Source organism: Eleginops maclovinus, chromosome 17 (assembly GCF_036324505.1).
Source record: "Eleginops maclovinus isolate JMC-PN-2008 ecotype Puerto Natales chromosome 17, JC_Emac_rtc_rv5, whole genome shotgun sequence".
In the NCBI taxonomy this organism is placed as follows: Eukaryota; Metazoa; Chordata; class Actinopteri; order Perciformes; family Eleginopidae; genus Eleginops; species Eleginops maclovinus.
In genome coordinates this window covers 3,032,987-3,056,364 of record NC_086365.1, presented here as the reverse complement: position 1 = coordinate 3,056,364, position 23,378 = coordinate 3,032,987, and the positions used below count along the sequence as shown (strand labels likewise).

Genomic DNA, 23,378 nt, shown 5'->3' with positions numbered 1-23,378 from the left:
CCCTTCCAGGTCGATGTTGCGGTGTAGCGAAATAACAGGAGGACTTCCTTTCTAATATTCAGTTAAATTGCAGAAGGCATTCATCACTGACAACATCCTTTCCCAAATCCTCAAGGGAGTGGATCTACTAGAAGGAATGCTGCAGCTGCGACTTCTGAGCCAGCCAATGACAGGAGGGCTGTGAAGTTGTGAGATCACCTGGAAAGCGTTGGCTGCGACATCAAAGCAGGTGACTGATGTCGCACCAATGCAATTACACCTTCTCACCTGCAATTTCTCACGCTTTAGTTTGTCAATGCAACCACTGCTTTCACTCACCCACGATGTTCTTGTGTTCTCTTAGAAATGGTAATATGTTTTCTTTGTAGGATTTGTGAAAAATGGAAAAGACTCGAAAAACAAACACAAAAACACATCCAGACTGGCATATTATTATATTAATTATTATTATTATTATTATTATTATTATTATTATTATTATTATTATTATTATTATTATTATTATTATTATTATTATTATTATTGTCATTATTATTATTATTATTATTATTATTATTATTAATAATAATAATAAATGTACTTACTAACTTACTTACTGCTTCTTTTGCACTTTTGGTTAGACTGCGTCTTGTTGTCTCAGTACTTGTACTCAAAAGTTGAATCCAATCTAATCTAATATAAAGTAACTAAATACAAGTGAAAGTGCAAAAATAAATGTGAAATGTAATGCATTTCTTAAGAAATGACATTGATAGTTTAGCAAAAAAAAAGTAAGTAACAATTGCAACACTTTATAGTTTGTGCGGCAGACTTTAGTTTATGATTTAGCAGCAAGTAAGTTAAAAGCAACCTATCAAAATGTGAGCAAATAAATCAATATAATCCAGAGAATGATAACAGCATAGATATAGGATTCTGTTTGCTCCAAGATATGAAATGGAAGTAATCTCTGAATGTTCTCAGGGTAAATATGAATGAATGTGTTGTATGATTCAGTGGGCATGACTCTGCAGAGCAGCAGAAAAGTTAGTACAGCAGTTTGGGTTTGGGTCGATGCATGGTGCTGCAGTGCCCCCTGCTGACCTGCACCATATCATGAAAGTGTAGAAAAGTCAAACAACCTTGGAGGACAGAAGATACTTGATAATGAAGTCAATGTATTCCATCAGTGTTCTTCCTGTTCTTTGACTGAAATGATAGAGGGCAGGTACGCATTACCACAGGAATGCTGAGTGTGCCAGGAACTGTTAACATTTTGACTTGGAGTGGTTGAACCCTAGTGGCTAGAGATTTAAACAGTTGCCTGTTTCAATGTTATCTGCCTGAAACAAACCCATAAAACTGCACACTCACTCATGTGTACCACTGTTCAGCTGCCCTTAAGCATGTATAAACTGCTTTAAATTGAAATAAAGGGGATTAGAAAAATATCAAGGAGTTCTATTGGACTGACTAGAGTTTACCTTGGAACCCAAGAGACTTGAAAAAGATGGATTTACAAACTTTAAATCAATGTAGTACGAGGCAACACCTGCAGCTCCAAATGGTAGCAACTATTTTTAAGTAAAGTTTTAACTTTTATTTCAGAAATCATGTAATGAGACATCTGTAAACATTACACAAAATGTTCATGTTTAACAACCCAGCTGGTCTATGCTGCCGTATAATGAGACAGAAAAAGTCAAACATATACTATCTATCCATCACTAATTACATTTTAAACTTCTTCCTAATTATACACAACACTAGACCTTAATTTTAGCAACAATAATACATTATTTAGTTTGAAGGGAAGACGAATACTTTAATGGAGTGTTTTTCTGAGGTTGGTTCCCTGGTATATACAGTAGTTAGAGGACTTGATAATACATTTCTTTCCTCGCCACCTTCTACTTCTCTTCTTCTACAACTACTCTTGTCCTGACCTCTCTCCCAGGCTTGTGACAGACCACACAATTACCTTCAATTATCCTCACTTCCACCTCACCAATTACATCCATTATTGATTCCAGACCCCTAAGGCTATAAAGTCTTATCTATAGCTAACCACAGCCCACGAAGGAGGAGGCAGAATACGACCAAATAATAGGACCGTGTTTCATTAACAGTCCTCCCGCTTTTCACTCCATCTACGTCACACAATCACCTACAGAAACAGTGAACACTGAGGTGCCCTTGAGAAATGAATAAACATATGCATTATCAGTGCCTTCTAAGTACCTATAACTTTGCTAATATAATATACAAACCAGAATGCAATGTAGTTACCGACAATTTTAATCGTTAAATGGTCACTAACGTAAGAAAACATGATAAAGATCTGGTCTTTTCAAAGGAAAACTAAACAGAACCATTGTAAACTCTCACCACGACTCTGTAAGCAACAGTTAAAGTATACCCTCCTACCGTAGTTTGACCGCCATGTATCATTAGGAGAGACTGATACTGGACTAATATTATGACATCCTGTATGCAGATGCTGAAGGCATCACAGTGAAGTAGTGTAGTGTGAAGGTCAGTTCCATAGTACCAAAGATGTAATATGTGGAGCCACACTTCGCGGCTCTCTTGCCAGATTTTTGAATATGATACTGGCTGACATTTAGTGAGACACAAACATAAGCTGCTGTCACCACACACTAATGTAAAGCATCCATCATTTTGAATGCACGCCAGGGCACCTGCAGAGAGCTGCATCAACGATGCCTCACCACCATCTCCCGTTACTACAAACCTGAGAGGCTGAGTTCCAAGTGTGATTTGTAATGCAGCGCTGCCCCCTTGAGGTGTTCTTTAGGTTAAGGCTGCTGTCTGTGATGTGCCATCGGAGCGTTCACTTTTAGAAGGTTTACTTACACCAAAGACGGCCTACAATACATAGAGAAACTTACCTTTCGAAGTCCTCTCAGCATGGACCTTAGAGCATCACGGCAAGTTGTCCATATCATATGGCCCGTGTACCTATTTGGATTACAAAGGGAGAGAGGTTTTACAACTAAGGTAGTCAGTATGCTTTAAACTTATGGAATTAACCTACATGAATAAAAGTATGACCAAATATGTCAGGATTAAATGTAATTCCTTCATGACTCCTGAAACAGAGACATGTTTTGTTTGAATGTTATATAAACAGGACACAGTCACAGTTAACTGGTAATGATATTGAGATTTTAAGTTCTGGATTTCTTAGACATCCCTGTCACTTGTAGGAACCTATTTGGATGGAGCAGGGTAAGCTAGAAGAGAAGGGAGCACAGGCAGAGTCTGGTCAGTTGTCATGTTTTTGTAGGAGTACTATCATATACTCCAGGACTATTTTGAAAAAGAGATTTTTAATCTCAATGAGACCTATCCTGGTTAAATAAAGGTAAATAAACACTCACTGATTTTTGATGTACATAGACTTTACATGATTATTTCCATTTTATACTATTTTAGACTTTTACCCTACAACATTTTGGTAGCAAATATAGCACTTTTTACTCACTACAATAACTATTTGACAACAGTTGCTATTTTCACTATTTACAGGTTCATATTATTAATACAAAAAGTAAAATCAACTAATACACTATGATGTAGAATGGTTGGAGATACCTGCCTGTAAACAAAGATTAACGTTATCTCATTCTTGCCAGATGCAAACTTTAAATCATAGACACAAATACATCGCTAATTTTAAACCAGGGATATAATATATATTATTTGGAAAATGTCCATTAAGAATAATGACTACTTTTGGATGTGGTATAAGTATATTTTTCTGCTAATACTTTTGTACTTCTACTTAAGTAACACTCAGTAACTACTCTGCTCACTGATTCCTTTATTTGGTAGCTTTATCTTAGGCTACACTAGTGCCTTTGGACACAACAGCCCCGCCTGCAATAAATCTACCTTTTGAAATTAATGTTAGGTTTTGGTTCAAACTGTTTAAGAGAGGAGTTGAATCAAAATGTTGGATATATTTCTGCCATTTGAGGTTCGGTGGAAATGTAATGGGATATTGTCTCTCTAAAACCGTTAGATGCTAGCTAGATGCCATAAAGATATTGTGAAAATGTGCTACATATTTAATAAATGTGTGTTAGTATACATTGTTTGTTTGAATACTGTTTTTTAAACATAACAATACAAACGTATACGGGGAATCATCACGTTCTTGTAGTAATTAGCTCACTGTGCCTGGATGACACAGGTGTTGCTGATTGGAATTATTTAGAAAGTTTTGGTTGAGCCACATTTGTTTTGTATTGGCATTGACTATTTCCAAGATGAACATGTGTGCACTAACGCTACATGACAGCGTCAACTGTTTGTTTTTGTGTTCTTATTCTTAAACGATGAAAACTGTAGGCTACCTCACACGGTGCGTCAGTTGAGCTCACATCCATGGTTGAGTGCAGCGCTGGCAGAAAGGGGCGTGGTTTGACAGGTTTTGTGTGGCGTTCAGGATCTATCGTATATATTAACTACAATCAATGTTGCAAAGATGCCCGATATGGATTTTATAGCAAGGCAACATCGTTAATCGTTAATGTGATTTATTACAGCCTCGTGTACAATTTTCCATTTTAAGTTGTAAAGCATTATGTAAAATATGTCTAAAATTGGTGTTTGGGATGTATTAAAGACAACACAATAATTTCCTGATGAAATAGGATACTGAATTTGCAACGACTTCATATACAACATAATGGTTTTATACTTTCTCTAGAGATTTGCAAGTTTTTGTTAACAAAATAAGGTCATGAAAACACGGTTTGTATTTCCGATAGCAATTCTGGTCTTAAGTAGTCATATGTCCATCAGCAAAATGTGTTATTTTCAAAAAATGAAATGCATGAACAAGAACTTCATAAAAAAAGCTGCTTTATCTCTTTATTTTTGGCTAAAAGCGCTCCGAAATGCACGTCTGATTGTATGCATTGTGACTGTATAAAATAGCAGCACAGGAGGGCACCTGAAGGCACCACCAGTGCAGCGCTGTGTGCTGTTTGCTGCTGACTCCTCTCGGGCGTCCATTACAGCTCCGTACCATCTGTACAGCGCAGGCCCGAACTAGCGCAGCCGCTCTGAGGTTAGTGCCCTACCGCGCAATCTCCATCTATTTCTGCCCCGGCGCAGCCGCACCATCAACCCGGCAGCGTTGGGGCGAAAGATGAAGATTGTTTAGATGTTGACTGGAGCAGATTTATGAGACAGATTTGGCTTTTGTGCGGAATCATTTTGTAGGCGCGTATCGGCAAGAAGCAGAGAAAGAGTAGAATAGAGATGTAGGCCGCTGGGCCTGCTTAGCGCTGTGTTTTGTTTCATATTGCGCGGGTTTACTGCTAGCGGCTGCTGCATTACCAATGTTTAACTGGTAGTTTTCATTGCAAACTCAATTCATCCGTGATCAGTGTGCGAACATCGGGAGATTGCCCATGTTAACGATTGTTGCTAATGTCCATTCAGATGACCGAAGCTACACCGCCAAATGGTTAGCTAGCTAGCCTATTAGCCAAATGTAGGACACTGCTAGCTTAGCTCTGTTTAGCTATCGATGTGAACCAAGTCGGCTAACATTAAAGCTGACTTGGTAATTGATAACGCATGATCAATTACAATGCCTATTTAATACAGGTAGTCATGTGTAGTTACTATGTGATTGGTATTTTTCTTTTTGACCGGTCTTAGATATGGTTTAACACCAATGTTATTGTCGAGTCGTGCATCATCCCATTGATTCAAACAGTCTTCAGTCCATGTTGATGATATTGCATACCTATAAACCTGTCTGGTTGCTGTAAATGGCAGCTTTTCCCTCCTTATGCTTTCTTATTTTGTATTTGTGGGTAACAACTTTCCTGTCAAAGAATACTCTAGAGAAAACAATTGTGTATTGTACAGAGCTGTTTAAATACATATCATATACCTTTTATATCAGTTTCCCACTTTGAATTAATTCTACAGGCTACCCCGGGATCATTTCTCAAAAGGCCTGTCAACATTGACCATGTATGGATTTAGTCATACATTTCCTACAGTGTGAAGACTCTATTGAATCTAAACATTTAGTGAAACCCTGTTGTAGGAGTGTTGTTTAGCCTTATATTGGCAGACATACAGTTTTTCCATTCCGCACACAGATGCACTTCAGCGTATTCTGACTGTATTAGACTTTCTTGAATTTATATTCAATAAACAATCAGTTATTCCCTTTGAATTTGAATTCTGTATATGTCTAAGAGTGTTAAGTATTATCTATAAATGTTTACCATATGTTTAATGTCCATTCTGCTCTTATTAACCCTTGTTAAATATAAATACATGCATATTAATAAATGATAAGACGTCATTTTCATACATTTATCACAGTGATGTTAAGCTTGATGCAGTATGAAGCCCTCTAGTGGCACAGCAGCAGTGGTGCAGTCAGTTTCCCACAGGCATATCTTCACACTGTTGATAAGGAGAGTGCACTTTCAAAACAGGTTTATTGCCAAGTAGGTTAACACATATGAGGAATTCCTCCTGGTGTTTATGGTGCATACATAAACGTACATCAAAAATTAAAACACTGATGAAAAAAGTACACCACTTAAAAGGTACAAATGATGTTACATCGTGTGCATAAATGTGATGCATAGGGTCTATGATTTGGCTGAGGGTGAGTGACAGTGGGGGTCCCGGGCCTTGTTAATGAGGCCGGTAGCAGAGGGGAAGAAACTGTTTAGGTGGCGAGAGGTATAATGTAACAGAACAGACTGTCAACATACATTTAATATGCATTAAATTGCTCAAGTTTATATCATGAACTTGCATTTATGATGCATTTATGTATCAATATATGCAGTATCTTGTAATATTAAAGTACCATGCAATAGGTGGGATTCATTTGTATAACCTTTGATTTCAATCAAAGAATAGGTGTGACGCCCTGCCCCTCCTGCGGTCATTAGCCATTCATTTGTTGTGATAAGAATAATTGAGTTATGTCGTAGGATTTTAAGCTTATATTGCAATATGGTAGCAATATAAATATATTTGAGGAAAGCTGTTACTACATGTAATCATTTTTTGCATTATGCGTCAGCTAAACTTTTTAAAACGTCAATACAGCAGGAATTACTCCTATACAATTTCTGTGCTATTAATGAATAGGGAAATTACTCTTATACGGTAGGGGTTACTTTTCTTCATCTTATGCTGCTTTTCCTCTTTCTCTCCTTAGTCATTGTACCGTGGATACAGCTGTGTAGACCAGGTGGCCCATAATGGACGAACACGTCGTTCACCAGACAGAACACATGACCACCATCGAGGCTGGTGCCGTCAGTCAACAGATCCAGCAGGTTCAGGTTATTTATCTCTACCTTTTAGGTGGATTTTTTTTGCAGCTGGTGCATTTATCAGCAGAATAGTTAGTGTAAATCAGGAAGTGCCTTTATTCTAAAGGTCAATCTAACCTATTCTTCTTGGATCATCATGTATAGGTACATGTGGCCACATTCACCGAAGCGTCCATGATGAGCGCTGACGAAGACTCAACGTCCTCACCAGATGATGATCCTTATGACGACACGGACATCCTGAATTCGGCTGGCACTGATGAGATCACCGCTCACCTGGCTGCAGCAGGTACGTCTATACTGGGCTTTAGAGAGTAGCCGAGTGTCTGGTGATTCCAAATTAGAGGGAGTGGGATTTACTTGATAAGAAACATCCATCAAAGCTTTCCAACAAGAGTCTGACCGACAACAAGATGTTTTAACCTTGCATGTTGGATACATTTTCCTTATCCAAGTAACACATTCATAGCTCCTGAATTCAGTGTAATGCCTTTAAGTGAACAGCAGGTGGTGCCAGTGCGCTGTTTTGTAAGGCAGTGCCGATATATGGCTCCTGATAATGCCTTCTCTTCTTTTCCCTTTTAAGCTTTTAATGGCCCAAATGATGTCAGTGAGCCACCATTGCAACTTAACTCAATTTAACATCTAGCCTTCTTTTGAAAAAAAACAGCAATTGAAATGAGTAAAGACAAAAAAGAAGATGATTTTAACGTGTACGTTCCAGCTCGCAAACAGCTCGAGAGTGTAAAAAACTGAATTCAAAGTGACTCTACAGATTTTAGTTCCTTCTGATTTCCAGCCTTTATTTTTACATACAGTCAAACTTTCTCTTTCTCTCTCAGGGCCAGTAGGCATGGCGGCTGCTGCTGCCGTGGCAACTGGGAAGAAAAGAAAGAGGCCTCATATCTTTGAATCCAACCCCTCCATCCGCAAGAGGCAGCAGACCCGTCTGCTCAGGTGAGCCTTAAACACCAAGAAACATTTCTTAGTACCTCTACTCTGTATTCTCCATCAACAGTTCCAATAACAGAGTTATTTCCTACTCCTACATTTAGTTGGCTGTAATTTGGCCTTTTATTTTCTTTATGTGAGAGATAGTCTACAGATTTGTATCTTTCACTGTCAACATGTATATATTTAACTTTTCAGTTCGGTTTTCTTTCCTTTTCTGAAATGTTTATATTTTATGGGTTTTTTTTCTACTCCCTTATTTTGGAATTGTGTGCACTGTCTTGCTTTAACATGCTGCTGGGAATTCCTAAATTGGGATCAATAATGTAAATCTTATCTTAAGTACTTTCAGCCCCTGAGATCAGCGTCCAGAGTTCCTGTTGTACTTCATGGATTTTTTTCTGAACTGTGTGTGTGTGTGTGTGTGTGTGTGTGTGTGTGTGTGTGTGTGTGTGTGTGTGTGTGTGTGTGTGTGTGTGTGTGTGTGTGTGTGTGTGTGTGTGTGTGTGTGTGTGTGTGTGTGTGTGTGTGTACAGGAAACTCCGAGCCACTCTGGATGAGTACACCACCAGAGTGGGCCAGCAGGCCATAGTGCTGTGTATCTCTCCCTCCAAACCCAACCCTGTGTTCAAGGTATTTGGAGCTGCTCCTCTGGAGAATGTGGTGAGTGTTATTATTTCTGTTCTGTAAGATGCATCAGCCAGTCATTTTCTGATGATTTATCCACTACTAATAATGAACTGATCCACTGTGGCTTTATCCTCCAGGTGAGGAAGTATAAGGGCATGATGTTGGAGGATCTGGAGAACGCTCTGGCTGAACACGCCCCCCCTGGTGGAGATCTGGCCTCAGAGCTGCCCCCCCTCACTATCGATGGCATCCCCGTCTCTGTGGACAAGATGACCCAGGTCAGGCTCAATACTATCTGTGCTTAAACTGAAATGTATTTATTTAGGATAAACACCTTGTGATGAACCATCTCGTTTTAAGGTATCTATATAGTACAAACTGCAAGACGGTAAGAAAAAGTAAATGACAAAAATAAAGTCAGGAGACTCCTATAATCACAACACAAAAAATAGAAATGAGGTATTCAAACATAACCACGATATGGCCACAGAGAGGCCATGGAAAATGCATCACACAAACACCATGATAGTGTTTCAAATCATCAAAAGAATGTACAGTTCACCTCAAAAGAAGAAGACAAAGCATTTAAAAACATTTAAGAGGAAGTTAAGCATCGTATATCTTATCTATTCTGGTCTGAAATAATAAGGCCCAGTTTTCAAACAAAGTTCCCCTCTGATGTCTGAGGCTCAAACACAATGTGGCGGTCCCAGCAGAGGGCACCGTTTGGCAACAAATCAGATTCTCACGTTGTGTTTTATGTCTGAAGTTTAGCCAGGTACTGCATATGTATCAAGGTCAGTCACCGAGCTTCAGATGATTTTGGAAGTCCATCATCGCACTTCCTCAGCACCTTTTTAAATACGTTAGTGTATCTGTATGGTCACAGGAATATAATTCAGTCAGACTGTATTCTTGATGCGTTGCTACTCTCCACATCTGAAGACAAGCCAAGCCTCCTCCCTTTGCTAGACAGGCTGCGGTACTAGTGAGCAGTGAGGGGAGGGGGGTGCAGAGCAGACTGCACTTAGAGGCCTTTCTCTGCAACATTTGCACCATACTCTGCACCCGGGGGAACCTGGCTTGTTTACTCCGCCGTCCCAGTGCTGCTGACGCATTATCTGGATCACCGTCAGAGCAACAAGCATGACAGTGGCCTCAGAGACGGCCCTCAACTCTGGGGGGGTACAGTACCCAATCAGAGGGGCGGATGTGTCCTCAGAGGGCGTGAGTTAGTTGGTGCTTGTTTTTCTGGAAGTTGTAGGATGAGATTATCATGAGTAACCTGTTGCCTCACTCAGGTGGAAAGGTGAGGTGACAGGATGTTGTTCCGTCCGAATCAACCTTGGAAATAGCAAGTTTTAAAATTCAAACCCCTGTTCCATAATAGACGGGTTTATTTTTCTATGCACACTTCTGAAGTAGGTTTTACAAAGCTGATGAAATCCCAAGTGAGGTCTAGCGATGTAAGGCCCATCCCATATCTGAAGCATCTAGCAGGTGATCCCGGGTCTAGTCTGAGCCCATAATTACCCCCCAGCCTCGTTAGGGACAGGGACCCGGCGACATAGGCTCCTTCCTAAATGCTGATTGGACAATTGCTCGGAGGATTAGCATTGGGGGTGGGGTGGGGAGGTGGGTGCGAGCATAACATGCCACTTAACTCACTAGCCACTGTAATTAGGCCATCTGGCCCGGCACGCATGCATCACATACATCCACACACGGATAAGCCACAGGTGGAAATGCAAGCATCTTTTTGCCACTAAATCCGCCCTTCTGGGGTTAATCCAAGTTGTTCTGTCAGGTGTGAAGTGCCGATGGAAGTAAAGCCCCTGTAGGATGCGGTCTGTTTTATTCTAAAGCTGGCTTGCTTAAGTATTGACCATCCGTTTTCTATCAAGCTCCGTGTTGTCATTACTCCCTTTTTATAAATGGGTTTGTGATTATCAGTTAGAATTGGTGGTCTGAGGGAGGAGAGGAGGGACGGATTTATTGCTCTGGGTAACCAAATTTAGCCCGTGATGTCAGGCAGGCAGACGCTGCAGTGCCTCATTGTGCAATATAATCCCCTGGTGATGCTTGCATATTACCAGGACACTCAGGACACTAAACTCCACCCAGCCTGCCGGGGAGTGTGAGGCTGGTTCTGGAAATGGTGCTCTCTGCCACACATGAAGTGTCTGCTGGGTGATCAATAGCAAACAAATCTGATTCTCCCTGTTTTAGGACACATGGCAGTCTTCTGGAGCCTCTCGTGCAGTGTTGCTGACAGAGCAGCCTGAACAGGAAGAGTAGATATGACTCAAAAACATTAGCTGTATGGTTAGATTATTGATATGTGTTCATGTCAGACACAATATATAGTGGCTGACATCTTTATAGGAGGTTTTAAACCATCAAATATTGGCAAATAATCCAATAATCTTCACTTTTAAATCCAACAGAAAGCAACTAGTTCTAGCCACCTGCTTGTCACTCAAATATATTGGATTGTGCAAAAATAATAGCTTGAGTCTCTACTCCGGTCCATAAAGTAGTATAAGGGATCCAAATAAATCTAATGTTTTTGTATGACATTGATTTTTTGACAGATATTGAGCAGCTTGTCCTTGCACTGAGCCTGTGCTAGGACAAGTTGACTGCTGCAGGATCACCCCCGATGCTCCCTCAGTGTCTGTCTCTCACACCAGGCTGGAGCCAGAGCCATAGATTGGTCTGTGAACAAACACGATCGCATTGTTCTCCTTTTAGAAAGCCTGTTTCTATTTGCAGGCCTTGACCACCTCAGCAGCAGGTCCCCGATCGATACTCGCCTCCTGCTGTCTGCTCAAGGGCGTGTGAAGCCTGGGAGAGACACTGCGGCTTTCCACTTTGGAGTTCTGTCCTCTGTGTCGTCTCATTTCTCTGTGCCTCTGTCTTCTGCCTCAGGCCCAGCTGCGAGCGTTCATCCCTGAGATGCTGAAGTACTCGACGGGCCGGGGCAAGCCTGGCTGGGGGAAGGAGAGCTGCAAGCCGATATGGTGGCCTGAGGACATCCCATGGGCCAACGTCCGCAGTGACGTCCGCACCGAGGAGCAGAAACAGAGGGTGAGAGAAATACTGGAGTCATGATGTCATACATTATCAATCGTAGCAGGGAAGTACAGCAATCCCTTGCCCTTTCCTTTAAATTGCATTTGGTTCATAAAGGTAACCAGCATCTTCCAAGACAGGATGCAACAGGATTTTTGAACATTGAAGTACACCAACTTCCAATTAAATACACATATTTGTAATGTCAGTCACACATGGTATCTCTAGGTGCAGTTCTCTAAATCCTTGCCTTGCAAACTGCAATCTGTAATGTGGCACTGAGTGTCTGTAGGCTAATATTATCACGCATTCCCCAAGGTGTCTTGGACGCAGGCGTTGCGGACCATTGTTAAGAACTGCTACAAGCAGCACGGCCGGGAGGATCTGTTGTACGCTTTTGAAGATCATGTAATCACGACGACAACCACCACCCAGCACCACCACCACCTGACCAACGCGCAGAGTATCGCTCACCTGGTGCCTTCACAAACCGTGGTACAGACCGTCAACAACCCCGACGGGACAGTCTCGCTCATCCAGGTACATTTGACTTCCTCTTTTGGTCTTAATTGTCTTCATACGTTTTACATTAAGTAACTAATGTTTTTGTGTGCACTATGCCCCGCTTTTCCTCAGGTTGGCACGGGACACACAGTTGCCACCCTGGCAGATGCCTCTGAGCTGCCCGGCGTGACGGTGGCGCAGGTCAACTACGCCACAGTGACTGACGGAGAGGTAGCAACCACTAGTATACATCGCATGTTCAGTCACTGGTTCTGTACAGCAATATAACACACATTCGGATCATTCACTACACACACTGTGTTTTCAAATCAACCACCCCTATTTTCTAAAACTCATAAATTGAAGTCTTGTGCATGAGTCAAAGAAACACAAATGTAAAGCGAATACAACAAGAGTGATTAATGGGAGCTGTCCGTTCAGCACCACAACATCCAACCCAAGCCAGAGGAGCAACAACCCATAACCATTAGTCGTTTTCACGTTAAGTTTTCCTTCTCTCTAGATACTTATTTGTTTTGTGTTCTTTTTATATATTGTTCCTTTCCAGGTGGAGCAGAACTGGGCCACCCTCCAGGGTGGTGAAATGACAATTCAGACCACTCAGTCCTCGGAGGCAACGCAGGCAGTCGCATCTCTGGCAGAAGCCGCCGTCGCCGCCAGCCACGAAATGCAGTCCGGAGCCACCGTCACAATGGCTCTCAACAGGTGAGGGAGGGTGGGGTGAGAATAGGTCAATTTTACAAAACAAATGGGAACGAGGCTTTTAGAGTAATAAGACATATATAAACCAGAGAACCATAATTACATGGGGGTTATTTAAGTATAAAAGATTGGAAATGCTCATGTCCTTGTCTACAAATCCTCACTTTTAAACTAGTTGAGAGGTGGGATTGTTGGCGATAGTAAAGCAGAGTGCTAGCTAGAACTGTCCGAACTTTATTTGGTGATCATCTTTCCCTGACACAATCGTTGAGGGTTCCCGGGTAGTGGTGCTGGTGGTGCTGGTGGAGCCAGCAGAGCGAACAGTGCAGTTCTATCAGGGCCGGTCACCTGGGCCCCTGGAGATGAACAACCTCCCATCCTTTCAGTTCAGCTTCTAATTAATAACCCTGTTGAATTATTAAGGCTATCAGAACATTCATTCATTAACTGCTTCTTGTCTCAACACTTTTACATGTGCTAACGACTGAAGAGAATGTTCTTTACGGAGAAGGTGCAGTCTGAAATAATTGTATTTAAAACGTGTGTTTTATTCCATGAAATAGAAGGTATACTACCCTATAGCACCTATAGATTGTGTCCTGTTATCAGTGACACATTTCCAAAATGCATCCACTCCAGCAATATAAGCTGTACTGGGGACGGGGGGGGTGTTGTTGTTGGCGTAGAGTTTTCTTGAGGGAAATCAGCAACCCAATTGTATCCAGATGGGATTTCCACCAGGATCTTAAATCAAGTCCCAGTGAGGGCCAAGCATCTGCAGTATCTGATCGCAGAGCAGGTTGGGAGTGTGCCGACCTTTACAATAAGTTGGGGGTCTTTGGCTGCGGCTGACATCTGTAGCTTCTCCCCCTTCTTCTATCTTCATGATCTTCCACATTGATTCAAACGTGTAAGCTGGTTTTCCCCCTCAGCGGTGTCAGGGCAGTAATGTGTAAGGGTATGTCCCAGTGGGGCTTGTTACCTGCATCCACCTGAGTCCACCCCCACCCCTCTCCTGTTTACCTGTGCTGAGCAACTCTGGAACATTTTGTCTCTGCTTTCCTGCTCCAGAGGGAGTTCACAGCCTCTCTCTCCCACTGTGTTTGCTGTGTGACCAAAATTTGCAGCATCTTGAGTTCCAAAATGCACCAACAGCTAAACATCTATCACCCCTCTCCTGCAGGAACTCCACTGGCTCCCCATCCCTTAACGCAACAATTTCAAAATCCCCCTCCTCACTCACAAACCAGGCCTCCTCCCAACTCCCTGACCTGCTCCTTAAATACAGTCCTTCCTGCCCCCTCCGCTCAACAGAGCCTCCTGGTTCAACCTCACAGGAACAATCCATTATTATTATCAACCTACCACGTAAAGCTGCTCAATGGCAAGCTTTGACTCTTTTAACTGCATTTCTGTGATTTGTTGAACAGCAAGCTATAGACATATTTACCACTAAAAAAAATATGTATTTAAGGCTGTATAAAAACTCTACAGTCTGACTCCACCGCCATACTCTCACCAAGCCATCGCCTGCTTCCAACAGTGTAGTGCATCATTAATGCGTACTGTCTCTGCTCGGCTCCTCCTCCTCCCGTCTTATCTTAGCTCTAACTCAGATGTGATTATAGACCAAGCTGTGAACACTTCCAATAGGCTGCTGGTAAATCCACTGGGTAGATCTGGTTAATAAAACTGCTTTGTTAGACCCGTGGCACCTGGCCCTTTTTGGAGATTCTCCATAAGGCCAGACTAGAAAAGCCTCTTACAGCTCATACACTCCTACCTTTTCACCCCACATCTCTGTAATAACCCTGTGCGAGCAGACTGTGTGTGTACTTTGCTTTGTACCGGTGATTGTATCTGACCGCTACAGAACGTGTGTGTGTGTGTGTGTGTGTGTGTGTGTGTGTGTGTGTGTGTGTGTGTGTGTGTGTGTGTGTGTGTGTGTGTGTGTGTGTGTGTGTGTGTGTGTGTGTGTGTGTGTGTGTGTGAATTCTAAACTGTATCCACGGTAAGGAGAGGCTTGTGTTTCTACATGGTGTATCTGATGTGTGTGTTGCAGTGAGGCAGCAGCCCATGCTGTAGCGACGTTGGCAGAGGCCACTCTACAGGGCGGGGGGCAGATTGTCCTGGCAGAGACAGCAGCTGCTGTTGGGGCCCTGGCAGGGGTCCAAGATGCCACAGGTATAAGACATGTTCATTGTTAACTGTAGCATCAACACGCAAAATGCCTCTTAAATTACAGAAACTATATAGTTATCATATAAAGTATATTTTGTTAATGTCTATAGCACCGATGATAGATGAAGGGACACTGGTGGAGTTTGGTATTTACATCCCCAATCGTCTTTGAGCACCAGGAAACACGCTATATAAAAATCACTACTGTCACACATACTACCTGTTAATAGAAGGATCAGCTAAATCCTAACCCTCTCTTTAATCCACACTATTTAAATGTTAGTAGAATATTTCTCTTTTTTAGTGCTCAGTAAATTATGAATCCTCTTTCTTTTTGCGTCTTCACACACAGGTGACACATGTTATTGTGGGATCTTAAGCAAAGAGTAAAATACATGCCATAAATCTTCACATTTTTACTAATTGGTACGTGTGTGTGTGTGTGTCCCAAGCCAATGGCATGTCTAATTAGCCTCTCTAATCTCCCTGCAGTAGCAGTGCAGCCTCTGAGCTCCTGCACTTTAATCTACCATGTGCTGATGTGACAGATGGTGGGGTGGTTATTTTGTGAGTGTGTCTTCCCTTCTTTTAATAATGTGTTAGATGCAGGAGCCCATTGTTAGCTTCCTCACAGGCATCCTCCGCTGTGTTGATGCATTTCTGCTAGGATTGGACCAGTCTGTAATGATGTCCTCACATCCTCTTGGATAGCATTAACAGCATTTTTTATGTTCATCAATACCCTGGGGCGCGTAAAGCTACTGCTGATCAATGATTAACATCAGGAGACATGCTGCTAATCTGATGTCCATCACTGAAGGCAGGCTGGAAGTGTCAGTAGCATATTTTACAACAAAACAAGGAAAACTCTGCGTGAATAAGACTTGATAAACATTATAATTACATTTCAATGGTGTGATTTAAAAGCTGATAGTAATTTCCGTTCTCATTTTAATAATAAGAAAATCTGTAAATGATTCATCACTCCTCAGTTTGTAACGCTAATCTCCTGCTAATGAAACAGGAAGCTCTAAGATACGTTTTCAGTCTGGATTTAAAAGTAGTATTAGTTGCAGCGGACCTGCAGGCTTCTGGGAGTTTGTACCAGATAGTGGGGGTATAAAAGCTCAATGCTGCTTCTCCATGTTTAGTTCTGACTCTGGGGACAGAAAGCTGACCCGTCCCAGAGGACCTGAGACTCCAGGAGGGTTCATAATTTAGCAGGAGATCGTAAATATATTTTGGGCCTAAACCATTGATTGCTTTAAAAACCAGCAGCAGTATTTTAAAATCAATTCTTTCACAGACAGGAAGCCAGTGTAAAGACTTCAGAAGTGGACTGATGTGATCCACTCACATAAAAAAACATCAAGAATATTCACAACAGACTGCACTTATAGAATGCTGACATATTGAATTACATTACATTCCATTTAAGTTGTTATATTTGCCAAGGTACACACGTATAAACGGTGTATTTTAACATTTATACTCTGCTGTAAATTCAAGGTATTCAGTGTATTTTCTGAGCCTTTGTCAGACATCTTGCTCCCTTAACCATGAGTCATTTTGCTGCTTCGGCTCTCTTCAGCAGCTAATGGAGCTGCCAAAGCCAGTCCTTCTCCCACTATTGACCTTAGCTAATCACTGAAGTGCTGCCCAGGAGTGGAGGGTCTGTTTGAAGTGCAGCAGCCAGACGCGCTGATTGGCTTGTGTGTCCTCCCTCCGCTCACACAGGCATGCAGAAACACACACATGCACACGGCCACACCAAACACCACACACCACCCTTAATGTCCAAGTAACAATGTTGGAGTGGCCCGATGAGGCCCTTCACTCAGTAACTGTGCTTGCCCCGTATGTCACCATGCCAGGCCCCATGCCCTCTCCCCTAAGCCCTCCTCCATAATCACAGCCAGCACAATCACCTGCATCAGCAAATCCTAAACCTGTCACCAATCACCGGCGAGTGGGCTTAGCAAGGGCCCACATTAGGGGCCAATAATTCGAAAGCTAGCGTAACAAAAGGAGTCTGATTTTATTTTGGGAGACTTGAAGGATGGCAAATAATCAGATCAAAGTGTATTTATGTAGCCCAATATTACAAAACACCTGTCTCAGCGGGCTTTACAGATTAATGAACATAGATGAGTGTAAATATATAATTTAAATTACAAGAACATTATCAAAGACATGATAGTAAAATACAAATAAAACTAGATCAAATACCACAAAGAGACAGTCAAAATACAATACAAACTATAACATGTAGGAGGACAAACAAAGGGTAGTCTTAAACCAGCTCTAACTATAGGCTTTATTAATAAGGAACACATTTACAACACACACTGCTTGGTGGCTGAACACTCCTGATCTAGTTTTGTGAACTCTAGGAACCACTAAAAGACTTGCACTCTGATAATATATTTACCTGCTTTAAAAGTCTCTTAGACTGTAGATATTGAAAGGGTTCATGTGTGTTTGGTGTCTCAGCTCACAGTAAATGGAGCGGGCATTAGCCTCTGCCATCCCTCACACTGACCTTCCTGCCTTCCTGTGACAATGTGACAGCTTGCAGGGTGGGGCAGGGACCCACGTGATTACACCAGTAATCCCCGCAGGCAGAAACACACACACACACACACACACAGCTGGGCCTGGGGGAAGCTCGCTGAGAACGTTCAATCGGACCATTGTTCAGAAATGCCATCTCTGCAACATGGCTGCCTCTGGTCCAAGACCGCTACCTGCACAGAGACTCAGACTCTAGTTATTGTTCAAATTCAATTAAAACACAATTATTGTTTTGGTTATTAATTAATCTGACATCACTTTCTTTAGGATTTGATCCGTCTGTAATGGTTTAAAGTTAGTGAAGTTTGCTCATTTGAAGAGCCCAGCAAAATCCTAACCTTTGACAATCCTGAACAAGCGAATGCTATTCAACTTTTACTGATAAATGACTAAAATGGTTAATAGTTATAGCAAAAAAGAGCAAATCTTCACATTAGACAAGCTGTCACCCCGACTTGCTATCTGGTTAGTTAAATACAAAACGAATAACTACCTAAAAGGTCACTGGGAGAGAACAGTAGTCAATTTAGCTCGGAAATGTGATGGATTCATCAGGCCGTGCGTCAGCCTTTCATCAGGATTCTTTACTGCTTGTAAACAAAAAACAAACCTTGATTTAAAAATCCATCTTCAGAATTCTGCCGTTTATTGTTCTGTCTGAGTAAAAAATGATTAGTTATTTAATCCCTTGTTACAGCTGCAGGGATAAAACAGATGTTGAGCCCTGCTTGGCGCGCATCCATCCCCCATGCAGGTTAACAGTGCTGCTGCTGTGTGACTAAACCCAAACATCTGCGCTTGCTCTCCCCAGGTCTAGTCCAGATCCCGGTCAGCATGTACCAGACGGTGGTCACCAGCCTGGCCCATGGCAACCGGCCCGTGCAAGTCGCCATGGCACCCGTCACCACACGCATAGATAACACCGTGACACTCGACGGTCAGGCGGTGGAGGTTGTGACCCTGGAACAGTGACAATGATGAACCTGGAAAGAGTGGGAACGGCGGGATGGCATTCTTTGCCGATCCGCTAGCCCTACTGGTTTCCAGCTTGATGCTGTGTACAATGTCAAATATATTTTTAAATGTACATCTGCAGGGGAAGTGAGAGTTTACGATGTAAAGATATTGCGTTTGTGGTGTAATGTTTCTCCCATTCAGCTTCTTTGTTCTGTTTTTTTTAGATCTGTGATGTTGAGTATTTAGTATTTATTTCTTCACAATTAACCTTTACTTAAAACAATGATGAACCAAAAATCCTGGGAGCAAAGCCACCACTGAACCCCCCCCCCCCCCCCCAGTGTGTAACTATCACTCTTCTCCATTTACGTCGTCTTCGTACTTGACTGTTTTGATTTAGGAGGTATTTACACTTCAGTGCCATAGAGATCACTCCTCCTGTTTCCCAAATCCTCAATCATATTCTCGATTCCTCTTCCACTCGTCGGATCAGCGTCTGAGCGCATGGACATTTCTCACATTGGATACTGAGATATTATGACGAAATACCGTCTTGTGCTGTTTTACTGTAGTCCACGCACAGGCAAACGTTTGTGAAGACTCAGGACCTACATCAGTGTTTTGTACTGCTGCACTGCTCAGCTGACTTCCTGAAGCAGCCATTTTATCGACCATATCAGGGCCCCCCCCCCCCCCCCCCGGTCTGTTATTTTTTTAACATGAACTTGTATATCACTCTAGTGGTCTGCATCACGTTGTGAATCACAGGAAGCTGCTCACACTGACTCTGGCTAAAGTGTGCATGGCAAATATGAAAAAGGATTTTCTTATTCACACTTGAAACAACAAAAATGAGTTTCACAGGAATCGTCTCGATCTGAATCAGCTGTAACAGTGTCACAGTCTCACCACTATTTAAAAAATAAAGTGTAATAAAAAGGCTGCTGTTCACCCTTCAGTCAGTTTCTCATGACTAGTGTGCATCCAAAACGATCAATGCAGGCATGAGCTGCTTAAATATGTGTTGTTTTTTACGTTACCGTGGAATCAAATGACTGTTTGATTCTGCAGCTCTGTAAATCTGTTAGCTTATTGTAACTATGACCCTCAAGTAGGGCTTTTAAGAAAACGATGAGTGTACACACTGTAGGGTACTTTTCTGGCACCAAATGAAGTTGGAATACATAGTATCTAGCCAGATGGATTCACAAGTTTTTTTAGGAGCCGGTGGAGACCAAAACCAGAGCTAAAACAGCAAATAATGGGCTGACATTTGCCAGGAAACAAATCATTTCTTGTGTCACTTTCTGCTTGATGCGCAACCGAACAATTTTTGCTAGCTATAATACAATACACCTTTTTATTAGGGGAGTGTTTGCTGTGTTTAGATTGCATTTTGTTTAGCAGATTTGAAACTGGATTTAAAGCGATGACTCTGCATTACTTCACATGTCACTTGCAGTTTGGGGTGAAGTGTCTTTCCCAAGGTCACAACGACATGCTGACTGCAGTGGGACTCAAACCTACTCTCTAATGATCTGAAGATTGGCGCACTATCCCACTGTACCACAGCCTCCCAACCTCGGCCCTCCTCTTCCACACCTCGTCATATTTCTCTGCTTTTTGTCCCATGGTGATAGAGTTGCTACAAATCCCAATAACTTCCACACTCTTTTCTACAGCGCCCCCACCCCCCCTGTCGTGACAGACAGGGCCATGATTACATCATAAGCTGCCTGAACCTCCTCTGATTTAAAGCCTGGGATTTGCCAGCCAGGCCCTTCTGTTGCAGAGTAGCAGAGATAGAAGCGTTCAGGCCTTAATCTACCAGGCGTCAGTGAATATCCCGCTCTCCCTCCAGATTAATGCTGGAGCAGGTTTCATTCACACAGATTCCATTTGTTTTTTATTCTTGGTCCTTACAGGTTGAGATTGGACCCCTTGTGATGATTAGGAGAGAAGTCTGCATAGTTTTGAGTGTTTTTTTCGACTTTTTGAACAGTTGTTATAGTACAGTATGTCAAAAACATTGGAATAGAAGTACAGTATCCTTAAAATAATATGAAAGAAATTCTCATTGTATGATATATCGAACAAAAGTCATAGCATACTATGGCAGAATTATCCATGAAAAAGGTGGTGGTATAGTAAAAAAAGATTTAAAGTCTTAGTAAACGATGTCGAAAATGTAATTAAAAACAAATGTGAAAACTCTTATAGTATGGTATCTCGAAAAGCTTTTTAAAACTCATAGTATAGTGTCTTTAAATATATGAAAAAAGTTTATGATATAGTATGTAGGAAATGTTCTGAAAAAGGTCATTGTGCTAGTAGGTGAAATATTTTTGAAAGGAGTCAAAGTTTATTCTGTTGAAAATATCATGAAAAATGTCATAGATGATGTCAAAAATGTTCAGCCCCACATCGAGGCCTCAGAGGACAGAGGCGGTCTGCATTGCGTGTTGTCCCTGTTACATCACAGGGCTCCTCACCGCAGGGCATTCTTCAAATCATCACGTCCCTCTGACTCGCTGTGAACCTGATTGGATGTTATTAAAACCATCCAATCTAGGCAGGCCGCAGTGTGAGTGCTGGCGCTCCATCCTGGGGGTAATATGTTTAGTGATGGAAGATGACCGGGCAAAGGGAAGGCAGGTCTATTGATCCACAGCCGGGGAACAGCCTGAGGCCAGGGCTTCAGTGGCCGGGCTCCACAGGGGTCTCTGCAGGGTGAGGGGGGGGGATTGGTCATTCTTGTTGCCTGGAGTCGTGCAGGCAGACTCTAGGGCAGGGCTTTAATCTCCACTAATCGTTTCTTAATACGTGCATCCCAGGCCCTACACCCCCGCACACATGCACACGCATACACTCCCACATGCACACACATACACTCCCACATGCACACGTTTGTAGAAACGGCTGGCAGCACGAGGCCGCACTTGCTCTAACGAGAGATAATCTCCTACTCCTCGTCCTGAGCATAGTGCTGGGTCCCAATTTAAAAAAACCCTCCTCCTTCAAAGGGAGTGGATCATTGAAATGGTTGATGAGACATGTGGGGGGTGGCTTTGTTTGTTTGTTTGTTTGTTTGTTTTGCAAGGAGTGGTAATGTATTTATCTTTTTCATTCATATGTTTATTTTTGGGTGTTATTTCATGTATTTATTTTTGGGAGAAAGGTTTTTTTTGTGGAAATGTTGGAAGGGAACGGAATCAAACCCCTTCTCATTCTGTAGAAATAATATCATATAATACATATACTTAAAAAGAAAAATGAAATGAGATAAATACTTATATATCTGTTCCTGTATAACCGTTCACAAAATCCCACATTCTGTTGGCCCACGCCTGACCCACTGGCCAGAGATAATCAGTGGAAATTCTAAAGAACTAACTAAAGACCACTAATGATAGCAGAACTCTGGCCGATAGCAGGCTGTTCCCTGTGCTTCAGCAGACATGTTGCTGATGAAGCACTCTCCTCCATAATGCAGTCTGATGGTCTAATAATGGCATCCTCACCTTTCCATCTCACACCTATGCCCACCTCCTGCCGAGACACTGCGTAAGAACGCTGATAATCTCATTTCACTAATGCTCTGCAGCCTGCATTAGAACACAGATGAAGCACTGTCTGAGCCGGACTCTACCCACCCAGTGTGTGTGTGTGTGTGTGTGTGTGTGTGTGTGATGGAGAAAGGGGCCAGGGGGGCTGTAGGATAGAGGGCCACTGAAAAATGCGGTGTAACCTGAGCTGCTCAGCCCATCTGGAGAAGGCCAGCATTGACAAGGGTTATCCCACAATGCACTTTGCTGCAGAGAAGATCGTTAAAGGGAGTCTGACACACGGATTGGTCTTTTGAAACAGTTTATTTGCATCACAGATAGAGGAAGTGTATGATATAAAAACAGTTCATGATTTGAGATAGAAGTCAGCAGGTGCACATCGGAACAAATCTGGCATTCTGAGACTCAGAGTGTGTGGTCACATGTACACACTATACATGTTATATGTGCCTCCTGTAACACGAGACACAACCACAGTTTATCAGTTGTCCAGTGAATAACAGCTCTTTTAGGGTGTTTATCAGCACCAGCTCAGCATTTACCCACTCCAGTAAAACAGGCCAAAGGTAGAAGAGCCTCTTCACTGGTCTGATGTCTACTTCCACAAATATAGCTAGCCTGCAGGCAAACTGGTAACAATACAAATCATATTAGCTAAAGCTCAAGTGTAGGCTATAAAGCAGGATTTATGCACAGGCAGATAAAGAGGTTTTAATCCCCAGATCCCCCTGTCACCTACATTAGCAGACCCTGACCCAGATATATGGAGCTCAGTACATAGCAGCTTTTCGAGCAAACCAAACCGGCCTCGGAGAAAGACTGCCTCGCTTTCCACCCTTACTCGTTTTGGAGGGGAGGAGGGATAAGAGCTGCATTGAAAGAG

General features: G+C 42.3%; 1 protein-coding gene across 7 annotated transcripts; it reads left to right on the top strand.

Annotated features, from left to right (window-relative positions):
- The first annotated feature begins 4,981 nt into the window (after positions 1-4,981).
- Positions 4,982-19,887, top strand: nrf1 (nuclear respiratory factor 1). 7 transcript variants are annotated; one of them, XM_063906100.1, is made up of 13 exons: positions 4,982-5,080; positions 7,217-7,343; positions 7,479-7,623; positions 8,177-8,291; positions 8,822-8,948; positions 9,053-9,193; positions 11,847-12,005; positions 12,309-12,530; positions 12,627-12,725; positions 13,048-13,220; positions 15,280-15,401; positions 15,894-15,965; positions 18,784-19,887. In XM_063906100.1, the coding sequence occupies exons 2-12, from the start codon at positions 7,260-7,262 to the stop codon at positions 15,941-15,943; spliced, it is 1,437 nt and encodes a 478-aa protein (XP_063762170.1). In that variant the 5' UTR covers positions 4,982-5,080; positions 7,217-7,259; the 3' UTR covers positions 15,944-15,965; positions 18,784-19,887. The 7 variants fall into 7 exon arrangements, with proteins under 7 accessions (XP_063762170.1, XP_063762169.1, XP_063762168.1 ...); XM_063906099.1 differs by having other exon boundaries at positions 15,891-15,965; XM_063906098.1 differs by lacking the exon at positions 15,894-15,965 and having other exon boundaries at positions 7,217-7,337; positions 13,063-13,220.
- The last annotated feature ends 3,491 nt before the right edge of the window (positions 19,888-23,378 follow it).